Source organism: Xyrauchen texanus, chromosome 38, assembly GCF_025860055.1.
Source record: "Xyrauchen texanus isolate HMW12.3.18 chromosome 38, RBS_HiC_50CHRs, whole genome shotgun sequence".
NCBI lineage: Eukaryota > Metazoa > Chordata > Actinopteri > Cypriniformes > Catostomidae > Xyrauchen > Xyrauchen texanus.
The window spans coordinates 13,042,645-13,058,746 of NC_068313.1; the positions used below are offsets into that span (position 1 = coordinate 13,042,645).

At 40.2% G+C, this 16,102-nt stretch overlaps 1 protein-coding gene across 1 annotated transcript in view; it reads right to left on the reverse strand.

The window, feature by feature from the left end:
• Window positions 1-2,661: 2,661 nt before the first annotated feature.
• LOC127632172 (sodium channel subunit beta-4-like) overlaps window positions 2,662-16,102 on the reverse strand; it is a 44,760-nt gene continuing 31,319 nt past the window's right edge. The window contains exons 4-5 of the mRNA XM_052110762.1: window positions 12,819-12,948; window positions 2,662-2,771 (exon numbers count right to left, since the gene is read on the reverse strand). Of these exons, the coding sequence (XP_051966722.1) occupies window positions 2,678-2,771; window positions 12,819-12,948 (224 nt within the window). The 3' untranslated portion in view covers window positions 2,662-2,677. The remainder of the gene's footprint in view (window positions 2,772-12,818; window positions 12,949-16,102) is intronic.

Sequence of the window (16,102 nt, forward strand, 5' to 3'; positions counted from 1 at the left end):
TAAAAGCTGTTTTATTCTACATGGGGTAGGGGCACCCTCATGGGTGTTGCCATTTTAGAATCACATGACCATCTGGACACTTTCACTCTTGGATTAAATTAATCTTGGCTGATTGTGAATTGTGAATTTCTACAATGGCATCTGTAACTGAAAACTATTGATTTTGAATGACGCTGCATCCACACCACTAGGTGTCACTGTAAGTCCAAAATGACATGAGCAAAACGTTACTGAGTGCACCTTTAAATAACCAATTAAATATTGAATCTTTATTTGATAAACAGAACTCCCTTTACAGCATCATAGCATTTTTAATTAAACTAAATCCCTATTTTGTGTTTTTGAGAATTAGCAACAAGCTAATCAGATCTACAAGAATATTTTCGAGGTTTGTGCTTAAGCTCGATACAGTTTAACTGTAATTAGCCAGAGTTCTATCAAGTATTACAGTGCAATACTGTTATATTTTGTCACAGAACTCTTGTAGCTTTATCCATATGGTATGATGGTATAAATAATAATAGCCTCAGTACAGCTTCTATGAGGATCAGTGAGTGTCTTATAAGTGTAGTTAGGCACACAGAAGCTAATTGCTAACTTGCTAATTCAAAAGTCAAAATTTGCACTGGGCAACAATGGCAGATTCTGCATCTTGGTGCCCTGTGGAGTTTCGATGGCCACAATAAGCTTTACCATTTTCACTGCAGTAGCAAAACATGCCAAATCTGTGTGTCAGACATGTATATGACGTACTAGCAAGGGTGGCATTGCATACAAGCACTGATTGATCACGTCATGTCGAGATCGTGTGAAGAAATACAGGAAAGCACTGTATGGAGAAATGGATACATAGTACACTAGATGTAGAAAATCATTCACATGCGTTTAAGAGAAGTTATTGGTTATTTTTGTTAAAGCAGCATCATAAGTTCTTATGGGGAGTTGTTTTCTGGGAATTGTCTTAATATTTGAAGGTATTTTTTTTTTTCTTCTTTTTTCATTTCTTTTTTCTTTTTTTTTTGTATCTTGAGGAAGCAATTGTTTAAATTATTTATCTATATAGCATTTGAAGGCTTCTGGAAAATCATGTGGAGCTTGAAGCGTTTACAGGCACCTGTGTTTTATCTAAAGCAAATAAAAAAGAAAAGAAAAGAATAAACAGTGCTGGGCTGGATCCCAAGTATATACCCCTTATCTGTGTCTCTGTTAACCCTTACATAAATCAAGGTTTCTGGAAAACTTGCCAGAAATTAGCAAACTCATAATTGTCGTAAAAGGTTTTCTGCAGGTACACCACTACCAGAAAAGAGCTCCAAACTTCTGGCGAACACTCACACTTTGCATATGAAAATAACAGTGGGAAATTTGCAGCAAGTTTGTCAGAACTCTAGATTTTTTTGTTAGTGAAGTCATTTGAAGATGATGGGATTTGTTCTTTAAAACGATTTAAACATTGCTTTTAGTCCAGAAACATACTCTATTGAAGTTTGTGAATGCAACTGCTTCTAGCTATGCATGCTCGATTTCATGCATCTTTGCGTTCTGAAATCAAAATGCAGTTCATATTGCAATGCAATTACATGCTGCACTCTCAAGGGGGGCGCAACAGCAGGCATATTTGATTAATGGCATAATCTGATTGGTTGACTTTATGCATCTCGTGTAAGTACACAAAGGGTTTTTGTTTTTGTTTTTCAGTCATAGAGACTTAGAGACTGTGCAATTCTTAAACACTTTTTTATGGCACTTCATTCTCCATTATAATGTATTTCAGATCGGCCAGTCCCTAAACAGCATGCAAAGCAAACCAAAGCCTGCCTTACAAAAATCGAGAGTTTGTGGCAAATTTGCAGCACATTGTCCATTGTTGCCAAAGGTTTGCTGCAGGTTCACCGCTACCGGTGAAAAGCTGCAAACTTCTGGCCAACATTTGTGGCAAATCACAACCTCATTTCCATGTGAAAATAGAGAGTGGACAATTTGCATCAAATCTGCAATGAACTCTCGATTTGTGTAAGGGTGGTTGGTCAGACACATTTTTTCTGTGTATGTCAGTGGTTTTAGGCCAGAACAAACTGCAATGCAAGCATTGGTGTCTGTAGTTGTGTACAGTATGTTTCTGGCCTTGTAGTGCACTCATATCCTGTTCTTTATGACCTAATAATCATTTGTAAAATTAGAGGGAGCAATTAACAATCAGACTCTGTTAGCTGCTTAGATTTGTGGTAAACATATTAGAATTCCAAGAGGCACCCATGGTTTTACATGCATAAATGACGTCTCTCTTCCAGTGTGTCTTTTATTCCTTCATGAGTTTGTCAGTTAATGTTGCTGAATGGCCAGCTTGTGAGGGATTCAACTGAACAAAGGCAGTGTGTATATGCTTTGTCTTACAAACTAGATAGAACAAGATGCAAGCACGCTAAATCCTCATCTATCGTTTGCATCTATGACGATAGCAAAGTGTGTGTGATCCAGCCTGCAGCACTTTTTTATAGTTTTCTTCAAGCAAAATCTAAAATATATTTAATATTTTGTTTTACATTTTTATACATAGCATTTTTTTTCAGAATGTAAAGAGAATAAAACTGTCCATTGTGATGACTTTCTTTCAATCTGTCATACCTCTGTATGCATATACAGTATATGCTCGTATGTGTACACATGCACACTTTTTTCATGCCTTTGGTGTTGGTTTGCTGTCTGCTTTGGAAGCCGGGAGGCCATTTTCTGTGTTGTCATTCCCTGAAGAGCTCACAAGGCACTCTTTGCTATAAGAAGGAGAAAAACAAAAACAGTAAAGACATAGTAAATATTGAAATAGGCTTATTTTGTCAATGAGAACTGCAATACCAATTTAAAAGCTGTAACACAAGATTAGTTAAGTTAAAGTTTTTAGACATATAACCCATACTATGACGCTAATGCTGTAGTGGTGGGCCTGATCTCTGATAACAACGAGAAGCCTATCTACAGGAGAACAAAGGCCTGAAGGACTGGTGCCAAGAGAACAACCTCCTTTTGAATGCCAGCAAGACAAAGGAGCTGATATTGGACTTCAGCACAAAGCAGGCGAAGAACTACCACCCCATTATGATCAACGGGGCCACAGTGGAGAGAGTGGACCGTTTCCGTTACCTTGGTATAAACATCTCACATGATCTGTCATGGTCCTGTCGCATTATCACCGTAGTGAAGAAGGCCCGTCAATGTCTTTACGACCTCAGATGCTTAAAGGAATTTAAGCTGCCCTCTATGGTGCTAAAAAACTTTTACACCTGCACCACTGAGAGCATCCTGACAGGAAACATCAAAGCCTGGTTTGACCCACATCAAACTCCCTGACCTGCATTCCATCTACAGTGGTGGCAGTGGTGGCTCAGTGGTTGGAGGTTCAAGCCCCAGCACCACCAAGATGCCACTGTTGGGCCCTTGAGCAAGGCACTTAACTCCAGGTTGCTCCGGGGGATTGTCCCTGTAATAACTGCACTGTAAGTCGCTTTGGATAAAAGCGTCTGCCAAATGTATAAATGTACTAAATGTACTAAATCTACAGCAAACAAAGCTAGACCAAAGCCAGGAATATCATGAAAGACCTCAGCCATCCTAATAATGGTCTCTTCTCTTTGTTGCAGTCAGGGAAATGCTTCCGCTCCTTGATGGCCAAAACGGAGAAAATGAGGAGGAGCTTCTTTCCCCAGGCCATCCGTGTCCTGAACCAAGGACAACACAAGGACTAGGATCACTATTCAACACCACACACTTGAAGCAATATTTTGACCAATATTTTTACATACTGAATATTACTGCACAATTGCACTTTACCCTGCACAGTATATATATATATATATATTGCCAGTAAATTGTTGCTGCTACTCTACATCTATCACAATGCACTATTTCAAATCATATGCAGACTTTGTTCTCTTTACCCTATTTTATTTTGAATTTTATTGTTTTTTTTAAATGGGCATTTTTAAATAGCTTTTTTAAATTGTCGTTTTACTTCTATTTCTATCCTTATCTATATACAGTATATATACTGTATATATACTCTTTATCGTAAACTGTAGGGAGAAAAGTCGTATCAAGAATTTCACTACATTTCGTACTGTGTATGGTTATGTATGTGACAAATAAAACTTGAAACTTGAAACTTGTAACACTGCCTTTGTTAAAATGGGGCTCAGAACACAATTTGTATGGGGGAGCTCCCTTTCCCCTGTGGTGGAAGTCCTAAAGTCCTGCCTAACATCTCATTTTGTGTTCAGTGTAGGAAAGAAAGCCATGCTGGTTTGAAACAGCATGAAGATGAGTAAAGGTTGACTGAATTTTTAGTTCTGGTGAATGAGACAGTTATGGCCTGGGATGGAAGCTCTGTTGTCATGGGAGGGATGACCCCTCCAAATGAAAATTAATCACCATCACTCAGAATGCTTTGTTACTGACATTTTACTCAAAATGACAGAATGATATTCATTGACATTTACTTGGCTCTCACATGGGGCTTTATAACAGCCAAACTATAAAAATCACCAGAAAGCGCTGGGCCTTAGTGCTTCTACATTACACATGCCACCATTTGAGGAGAAAAGAATGAGGGATAAGTCAGTAGGCTTTATTATATTTTCATTAATTACTTGTGTTACTTTGCCACATTTTACAAGGAACTGGACAATTTTATGTATAACTAGATTTTCTGAATTACATTCAGGTGGTGTTCGCCCATGCCAAAGTTGCTGCCATGATTCTACAGTACAAAAAAAGTAAAAGTCTTACTGCAAGTTCATAGTGCATTAACTAATGTTGTGTATATGTTTACATTTACATTTATGCAAATGTGGCAGATGCTTTTATCCAAAGCGACTTACAGTGCACTTATTACAGGGACAATCACCCTGGAGCAACCTGGAGTTAAGTGCCTTACTCAAGGACACAATGGTGGTGGCTGTGTGGATCGAACCAGCAACCTTCTGATTACAATGTATGTGCTTTAGCCCACTACGCCACCACCACTCAATCCACTCCACTCCACCAGTAAGTATATGCTGACATTTATACTAACCAAGATTAATAAATGCTGTAAAATTATTGTTCCTTATTAGTTCATGTTAACCATGTTAACATATGTAACCTTATTTTAAAGTCTTATCAAAAGCAAAGAGATATCTTATCAAATTTGGAAATGTTAATGCTTATAACAAAAAAAAAAAAAAACTACAGTATTTGCCAATGGGGTAAAAAAACAAAAAACAAAACTTGATTCAAAGGGAAAACAAGTATGCTTTTCTTACCCCATTGGTTTTATTGGTGTGAAGCTAATTACATGCCTAAATGTAATACTTGGGGGTAGGGGTTATAGTTAAAATACCTAACCTAAGTATGATCAGTAGTAATACTTGCACTTGTCTTAGCAAACACCCCTAATGAGGTATTTATGCATTACCATGTTACAGTATGTGCAAAATATGTGTGTGATTAAGTGCATATGGGGAATACTTTACATTTTCAACAGACTGTATTTATAAAAATGCCTGCTGAGCCCCTCTGAATGGACTAGAAGCTCAATCTAGGTGTATCGATGACATATTTCAGATGATTTGTCTTGCATGCTTTTCTTGCTGGACTGCATATTTTGTTCTGGACATCTAAGATATAACATTGGATTATTCACACAAGCAATAAGAGGGTGTGCAATGAAAAAATGGCAGCTGGCAGCAGAAAGTGCCTGCCAATGTCTGTCGGAATAGTAGGAGGAACCTGCTGCTTGCAGCCACCAATCATTAACGTTCAAACAGAGACAGCAGCCAATCGCTAAACTCCCCGAGTAACGAATGACAAAAGCAAATGCTTTTTCAGTGTTAGCAGTTGAGTTCTTAAAATAATTAGAACATTTCTTCAACTGTACATTATGTATAAAGATTTGACTTAATATTGTTAACATTGTCATTATTATCATTACAAGACTTGTATTCTGAATTATATAATTTGAAATTACAACCGCACTAATGTGAAAGCAGTAAAATACTGTAAAGTTAAATAAATGTCTATAGAAAACAAAATGCTGTCTTCAGTCATTCAGACAACATGCATTTTTGATGTCCACACAAATGAGTGTCCACCGTCTGTAATATATGTCAACATCATGAACAATGGATACAGAATGTCTGTGTTTCATCTAACCATACACCATCATTATGATTGACTGTACATTACTGTAAATTAAACAACTTCGGTAATCACACCATATATAGGCTGTTATTGACATGAATGGTGACATTTAATTAACCATGATCTGATTAATAAATGACCCATATGCAATGAACAATGAATGTATTTGCTTAATAGCCAGAACTGCCAACAATATGATGGGGAATAGAAATAACCATTCATACAAAGGACACTTTCCACAAGTAAGCTGTGTTTTGAATTGAATTGGTAGCGTTAAACAAGCCCTCAATAAAAACTGATACATGAGTCATATGACGATTACATAAAAGGAAATAACTGAAGTAAACCAAAAACCACAATGCAGAAGCATTTTAAAACACATTCAGTTTTTAACAACATATAACACCATTTTTATTATGAAGGAGGAAGAAACTACAGGTGAAACTCGAAAAATTAGAATATCGTGCAAAAGTTCATTAATTTCAGTAATTCAACTTAAAAGGTGAAACTAATATATTATATAGACTCATTACAAGCAAAGTAAGATATTTCAAGCCTTTATTTGATATAATTTTGATGATTATGGCTTACAGCTTATGAAAACCCCAAATTCAGAATCTCAGAAAATTAGAATATTGTGAAAAGGTTCAGTATTGTAGGCTCAAAGTGTCACACTCTAATCAGCTAAACACCTGCAAAGGGTTCCTGAGCCTTTAAATGGTCTCTCAGTCTGGTTCAGTTGAATTCACAATCATGGGGAAGACTGCTGACCTGACAGTTGTGCAGAAAACCTTCATTGACACCCTCCACAAGGAGGGAAAGCCTCAAAAGGTAATTGCAAAAGAAGTTGGATGTTCTCAAAGTGCTGTATCAAAGCACATTAATAGAAAGTTAAGTGGAAGGGAAAAGTGTGGAAGAAAAAGGTGCACAAGCAGCAGGGATGACCGTAGCCTGGAGAGGATTGTCAGGAAAAGGCCATTCAAATGTGTGGGGGAGTTTCACAAGGAGTGGACTGAGGCTGGAGTTACTGCATCAAGAGCCACCACACACAGACGGGTCCTGGACATGGGCTTCAAATGTCAAACGTCTTACCTGGGCTAAAGAAAAAAAGAACTGGTCTGTTGCTCAGTGGTCCAAAGTCCTCTTTTCTGATGAGAGCAAATTTTGCATCTCATTTGGAAACCAAGGTCCCAGAGTCTGGAGGAAGAATGGAGAGGCACACAATCCAAGATGCTTGAAGTCCAGTGTGAAGTTTCCACAGTCTGTGTTGGTTTGGGGAGCCATGTCATCGGCTGGTGTTGGTCCACTGTGCTTTATTAAGTCCAGAGTCAACGCAGCCGTCTACCGGGACATTTTAGAGCACTTCATGCTTCCTTCAGCAGACAAGCTTTATGGAGATGCTGACTTCATTTTCCAGCAGGACTTGGCACCTGCCCACACTGCCAAAAGTACCAAAACCTGGTTCAATGACCATGGTATTACTGTGCTTGATTGGCCAGCAAACTCGCCTGACCTGAACCCCATAGAGAATCTATGGGGCATTGCCAAGAGAAAGATGAGAGACATGAGACCAAACAATGCAGAAGAGCTGAAGGCCGCTATTGAAGCATCTTGGTCTTCCATAACACCTCAGCAGTGCCACAGGCTGATAGCATCCATGCCACGCCGCATTGAGGCAGTAATTAATGCAAAAGGGGCCCAAACCAAGTACTGAGTACATATGCATGATTATACTTTTCAGAGGGCCGACATTTCTGTATTTAAAATCCTTTTTTTTATTGATTTCATGTAATATTCTAATTTTCTGAGATTCTGAATTTGGGGTTTTCATAAGCTGTAAGCCATAATCATAAAAATTATATCAAATAAAGGCTTGAAATATCTTACTTTGCTTGTAATGAGTCTATATAATATATTAGTTTCACCTTTTAAGTTGACTTACTGAAATTAATGAACTTTTGCACGATATTCTAATTTTTCGAGTTTCACCTGTACTTCCCCTCAAGTATGCAAGTGATTTCTGCTGTCAACAATAAGCCCCTCTGACTTCTGGTTATTTTGGCAGATGCTTCCTGTTGCCAAACGTTACCCCATATGCAAGGGCGTTGTTAGACTTCATTGTCATCTGGGGCTTAGCCCACAGGCCTTATTATAATAGAAAAATAAAATGAATCCTTGCTTCCATGACATAATACAATTATTATTTGAAAGGCAGGGCGGTCGTTTTTTAAGCACAACACTGACACCGGTTCAGAACTTTATATGAGCAAACGTCAGGTGTACAGTAAACCAATCACACACGTTTTAATTTAAAAGGCAAAGGATCAAAGGCAGAATTACAACTTGTGCAGAAACTAACGCTAACATTTTAAATTTGCAATTGTCAATGATTATAATACTTTGAGATTAAAGTAAAGTTACGAGAAGAAAGTCGAAGCATTATGAGATTAGTCATAATATTTCAGAATAAATAGCAAGAAAAGTAACAGCTAAGTGGAGCATCTGGGACTTTACATACTCAACATCACTAACCAGGGAGATAACTTGGCTTTACAACCAAGCTGAATATGTGGGAAGTTTTTGCAAGCTCTCTGTTCACAAATGAGATGTGCATTAGTACATGAGTTTTCAACATGTGGGTGCCTGTCAAGAGAGGTGTGAGATATAGGCTCACACTCAAGTGAAGTGAAGAATAATTGGAACTTCTGTGAATTATATAAGCCCATATTAAGAAAACCCAATAACAACAAAAAACCCAAGGGAAAACCCAATAACAACACCGATCAGGACTGCACAAATCTGTCTAGTTCTTTCTCCTGAATATATTACATTTACATAACCGCTGCAGAGTCAGGACACTAATAACTTCTGGCTGATACGCCAAAAGACCAGTGATTTCTTTATTGCTAAATCCTATCCTAAAGTATGATTTAACTACAACCTCCACATCTATCTCATGCATTAACAAAGCTGCTGGCTTGGCATCAGTTCTATCATTGTGATAATGACGCCCTGTTTAGCCTAATATTGAGGTTTTTTTCTCTAATATTTCTACTTTATTCACACAATATAGGCTGCTACTTCGTTCTCACAATGCCATGATTATATTCTAATCATTCGTACTTTATTCTCATAATATTATTACTATAATCTCAAAATGCTATGATTTTATTCTAATAATTTGTAATTTTTCTCATACACAATTTTATATCATAATGCTACAACTTTATTCGCATAATATTTTTAAATTTTTTTTTGCAAAATATTAAGACTTTATATCAAAATCGTAATTTTATTTAACGTGGCAATAAAACGTCATCATGAGATCACCGAGTAAAGTTAATTAAATTAACTTTAATTTTATAAACGCATCTTGAAACACCTGCGATGGGTTTCATGACTGCTATTAAACATGATTCCAGGTTGTGTTTTAATAAAAATCACAGTTTCAACGCTTGATAAACGTTCCCCTTTTGCTCCGGCGTGCAGATTAAGTACAATAATTAGATAAGTTCGATGTCATTTGATTTTAAACCATTTATGAATCAAGGCACCCCAAAGAGGCTTTTTAAATGCAGCAGTTTAACTCCACGCACATGACATGGGAATGTGAACCAGCCCAGGCAGAGAGCGCATATATAGGTAGGAACAGTTTGATAATTTTTGTTTGACTTTTTGTTTGACTTTTGTGAGATTTATAATTTGAACACCTATGTATTGTGCTATTTAGGCTTATAGCTCACTGTGCTGTTATTTTGAGTTGCGTTTTAGGAAATTCTATTGCAATAAACATTCTTTATTACCGCATCCCTACTCCCGACTAAACCCGAATAACCGAACAAGTTGACTGGCACATGCATTCAAATCTACTTGGTGTGTGGATTGTTAAAAAAAAAAAAATGAAGATTAGAAATGAGGCTTATAGATAATATATTTAGAAATAAGGCTTACATAATAAAACCTCAGTGCCTCTGATACAGAAAAGCTGCACCCCCGTGAGAGAAAATAGAAAGCTCCCACTTAAGGCATTAGTTATGTGTCTGATGAACTTGAGCACGAACAGCAGGTAAGTCAAAGTGCGAACTGTCAATTAATGCAAGTTGGGCTCACTGATCTGAATTATTTTACATTTGAAGCCAGAACTGCAGCCTACCTTGCTGCTTTTATACCCTGATGTAATGAACATTAAGCCATACTTCTTTTTTTTGTTCCATCACAAAAAAACATTCAAGGCTATTAATAAAAGATCCGGGGCTTCAGCTCTATCAGCCAGGGTCTAGCTACGCCTCTGCTCATATGCCTGATTTACGTACATGGGACATGAACATTATAAGCATAGATTTGTTTCGCGATATAGTGCCCCATAGCGTTCTTTAACTTAATTGAATGTCAGTAATTGTAAAGGTAAACTAATTATAATACATTTAAATGTAATACCTTATACTGCTTTTGACTTAAAAATAATTAGATTAAAAAAAACATTGTAATCAGATTACACTAAGCACTGATTCTTACATGTCTTGTGGCCTATCGCAATGTGTAATGTTTAAATGTGTAAAAGCACAAGTAGCGAAGGGGAAGATTTTCAGTAGCATAATAACTTTAACTTCATGGACTTAAAATAAAGCCATTAGTTGAAACATATTTCATATTTACAACTTTTATGGTGTTTTCTTTGGTCCTTTTTGGATCTTAAATATGTAATGTCTCCTTTATATATGGGAAAGAGCAGTCAAAATAGTTTTTTCCTTTTATGTACCACAGAAGAAAGTAAACAATATGGGTTTGGATCAACGTGAGGGACAGTCAATGTTTGATTAAAGATTTGTTTACATAATTGGTAGCAATTTTTACAGATTAATCAAACCAATGAAGTAGTAACCAAGGGCAGGTTGAAATTTTGGCAAAACCCTGCAGAAAATACCATCTTAGACCTGCATTAATTCCATGTTTTTTTGGTTTTGTCTAGCTGGTGGATCAGCACATATACTATTCACAATTAAAACTTAGCTTCCGTAAATTACAGCTATTAAAAATGCTATTTATTATTATTATTTTTATTTTGTAGTTTGGTTTTCACTAGTGGTGATATTAATATCAAATATCTATAATGTTATTTTAAGTTATCTTTAATTACTCTTCAATTTATTCGTCTCCAAAATCCATTCCCAGATGTTGAAATATATTTACATATATTTCCATTTTTAATGTTAACAAGTTGAAATCCACCTATCACAAATGTTTTGCCTCATTAATCCCAGAACAACTCCTGGTGGCCTGGATATGAGAGGCGAGCCATGAGACTGCATCAGCAACCCCTCCAATGCCTAGCTTGGCCTGGATTCGCTCCCCCACTCAATTCCTCTCCAGAAACCCCTAGATAATTATAGAGTGGGTCAATGGAAATAATTCCTCCCCACCCCTTTCCTCTTCTACATGCTACCTCACCACATATTGCAATTGTTCCCTTTTCCTACTTTCTCACTTCTGTCACTACAATCACTTTCTTCGGTTTTTTAGAGGCTGCTGACCACAGTTTGGGTGCCACCCCATCCAAGGCCTGCTCTTCCTGACTGGATTTATCCAACAATCTCTTGTTGCATCAGTCTTGAAACGACCTGTTTATAACCTCCTCTGCCTTCCAGGCACGGCCTGTTCGGACCTGGGCTTGACAAGCATTTACTGACTGGTCTGTTGATTCCCTTAGTTCTAAGAACAGCCTGGTCTTCTCCTGCTTGTAACACAGTGTGATGTACTTTAATGACAGTTGTAAGGCATTTCTTACAAACGCAGAAATCCCAGCCACTTCCAGATGTAACTGTTGGCCTTGGTGTCCGTCCTTGCCACTGCCGCGATCTCACACATATTTAGCGGCCACATAAGGTGATGATACGATGCAAATTGGTAACAACAGACCTTGTATTTGTCTGTGAGATGACAATTGTCTATCTTATCCAAGCACTCTTTCAGCTGCTTCTGTGAGTAATGACGTCATTTTTCATATCAATAATTTATTTATTTGTTTAGCTGTGCAAATGTATTTACTGATATAAAGAAATTGCACTTTCACTAGTAGTAATTCCATTCCTAATATTAGGAATTAGCATTTTAACTAGTTAAAAGTAAATTGTCAATATATATAATTAATTTCCTGCATGTTAGAGCTATAATTTTAATACATTTAGCAAAAAATAAATAAGTATAAATGGCTAAAAAATCTTAAGAATAATATTACATTTATAAACTGTTCATTTGTAAAGGTTTTTGATATAGAAAATGTTTAGATACATGTTAGATAAATGATTTGTGTTTATTTGCTTCTATGCTGTATTGGTTTGCAGAGATTTCCAATTGAACAGTTAAGAAGAACAATGCACTATTTTAAGCTGGAAAGAAAGACGGAGCAACACTGGAGTTTAATTGATATTAACAAAGTTATTGCTACTACAATGCACATGATTAAATGTCGAAAGGGGTCACAATTGATGCTGGTTAACCAGTTAACACGTCTTATTGGTTGAGTTAGCCCAATGCTGGTAACCACCAACTACTCAATGAGTAAAACTCCATTGTGTGAAAAAGAGTTAAGGGATTGGATATTTGGGTTTCGACCCAGGAAAAAAAAAAAACACACCACTGCGACTTACTTCTTCTCCTGGACCTTTTTTAGAACGGCGAGTACAACAGCTTTCACCACCATGATGAGAATGATCAGGCCTATGACCCCCCCGAGCACGGACACAATGATGACAGTCAATGTATTGTCCACCTTTTTCACTGCAAAGACAAAAATGAAATTATGTGAGAGCTTCTGAAATATTTTATCTTACACACTCTTTAAAAAGAGGCATCTTAGGTTTAGAAAATAACTCTGTTCTTATCAAGAACAATGTTTCATTTTGCAAGGTTCTTGCATTGGCTAAATTGTTTGACAGAGATAAAAACAAAAAGTTCCCCATCTGTCGCTCACTTCGACATTGTGTCGATTGAAGCGACTCTAGGGGACTTCTTTGAAGGCCTCGGTTACCTCTGAACTTGAGAAAAGGCCAATGAGAAATTGGCAGACAGAACTTGCATGTCCCTCCCCCGGACATACAGGTATAAAAGGAGGGAATCATGCATCTGTCCATTCAGATTTCTTCTTCGGAGCTAAGCGGTTGTGCAATCAGCTAGCGGAGATCACTTACTGTTCCACTGACCTCTGCAGAGCTTACGCTGTTGGATCTACAGTGCATATCAGCGGCTCTATCCTTCTCTGCACGGCAGTGCAGTTTTGCCCCTGGGCGCTTCGACAGCGCTGCTAAAAGATTTATTTTATATAAAAGAGCAATACACCACTGGCGTTGAACATCCTTTTCAGGACGCGTCTTTATAACGATGCCCTTCCACCCCATGTAGTTCCTGCATGCGGTCGATTTCTCTCTGCTTCTGACGGTCATAAGAGCTGCCTCGCATGCCTGGGCTGCGATCACACACAGGCAGTGTTTTATGAATGGTTCATGTTCTCAGTGTGAGAACATAACCATGGCAATGTTGCGGTAGCGGCTTTCTTTCCTCCGGCTCCCCCTCCCCCCCCCACCCTGCGCCTCCTTCCTACGGGATTGGGGCCGGTGCGGCTGCCAATGAAGGAGATTTGAGGGGAGCAGCAGGCTTGGTATTGTCGGGTAAATATCCACGAACCACCCGCCCCTACAGCACATCCACGAACTACCCGCCCCTCGTTTGCTACCGTTCGGGCTCGAGGTGAGTGGATGACTGGATGATGATTTCACCGCTGCATCGGAGAGCGTCACAGCGGCGTCTGAGGCTGATGACTCAACTGGGCTACCACCTCCGGGTCTGCTCGTCCAGTCTGAGCCTGATGCGCAGATGTCTGCTATGCTTGCCTGGGCTGCTGTGAGCTCACAGCCACCCCCCTCCCTTTTACTGCCCGAAACCGGCTTCCTCGCTCCTCCACTCTCACTACCCTCAATGGCGGATTGGCCCCAAGCTGTCTCCGAACTGCATGTCATGGCCCCCCTGCAAATCCACTAGGCCAAGGCACTTAAAGATCTGCACTTGGGTAGTCCTGATGCTGATGTGCTGCAGGAACTGCGTTCGATGACCGATCACGCTCCCCATAGCCACGAAGGTCATAGTGTTGCCACTTGTACAGGCGATGGCCACACTTGTGGTCCAGGAGTGTCATCTATGGCTGAACCTGGTCGAGATGCGGGAAGTAGACAAAGCACGATTTCTCAATGCCCCCGTCTTCCAGCTCTGTCTGTTTGGCGAAACCATTGATGACTTCGCCCAGCAGTTCTCAGCGGTGAAGAAACAGACGGAGGCCATTTCCCACATCATGCCCCACCACCATACCAGCACGGGCCGTGCTCCGTCTGCTCGCAGTGGGCGTCCTCCTGCGGCTTCCAAATGTCAAGCTGCTCCGCCTCAACCTGGGCCCAGCTCTCAGCCCCAGCATCAAGCAATCCGCAGGAAGCACATGCTCCCCTTCTCCTGAACGTCCTCGAGGACCCGGAAGGCTCTCAAGCGTTCCTGAGACGGACAAACCAGGGAATGAGACGTTTGCTACAGTGCTGGTAAGTAGACCACTCCGTCCCCCAGTGGAGGGCCGGAAGGAAAATCTTCAGTTAAAGGTATTTTCTTTGCCGCACCCCCTTCGGGCTGCAGTACCCACATTCTCCATTATAGAGCAATTTCCTCTTTCCCTTGGTCACCTGGCCTGCAAATGCCATTCTCACGGCAACCCGGTGACACACTCCAGCAGTCCTGGCACCTCGGACGCGGACCTCTCGCCTCCGGTCCCACGACTGCTGCTCCCCGGCCGGCTGGTTCTAACGAGTCCAGAGGACGCCTACATGGGACCTCCTCCTCAGTCATTAACCCGCCCCCTGCCGGGTGTGCGGAGCAAGGCAAGTGCTTCAAGTCTTCTCTCACCAAAGCCTCAAGACGCACCTTCACCTCCCGATGCCACACTACCTGCTCCACCCGCTGCAAAGCCTTGCCAGGTACATCAAAAACAATCATCCCCTTAGTGCCCCTCGCACTGAGCTTGGACACATGGCTCTCACTTCCTGTTGCGCTGGATGGTCAGGACCATACGACTCGGCTATGTGATTCAGTTCACCAGGCCCCTACCTCCCTTCGGCGGCTTCCGCTTTACCTTAGTGCATGGCAAAGACGCCAACACCCTGCATGCAGATATCACGACCCTTTTACTCTAAGGCGCAATAGAGACTGTCCCTCCAGCCGAGATGTAGAAGGGTTTCTACAGCCCTTACTTTATCGTACCCAAGAAAGGCGGCGGCTTACGGCCGATCGTGGACTTGCGATATTTCAACCAGGCCTTACACAAACTCCTGTTCAAATGCTCATGCAAAGACACATTCTAACTTGCGTCCGGCATCAAGATTGGTTCGCACGGTAGACCTGAAGGATGTGTACTTCCACGTCTCCAGCTTGCCTCGACACAACCCTTCCTACGGTTCACATTCGATGGCCAGGCGTATCAGTACAAGGTCCTCCCCTTCGGCATGTCCCTTTCTCCTCACGTCTTCGCGAAGGTAGCAGAGGCAGCCTTGCCCCACTAAGGTGGGCATTCGAATACTCAATTATCTCGACGACTGGCTCATCCTAGCCCACTCTATAGACTTCTAGACTAGATTTCCCACTGTGCTCAGGCACCTCAGCCATCTAGGGCTTTAGGTCAATTGGAAAAAGAGCAAGCTCATCCCGGTTCAGAGAATCTCTTTTCTCGGCATGGAGTTCGACTCAGTCTCAATGACAGCGCACCTAACTTCACCGGTGCTGAAATGCCTCACCTTATTCAAGCCAGGCACATCGGTTCCTCTAAAACAATTCCAGAGGCTCCTGGGGCATGTGGCATCCTCTGCGGCGGTCACGCCACTGGGGTTGATGCATATGAGACAGC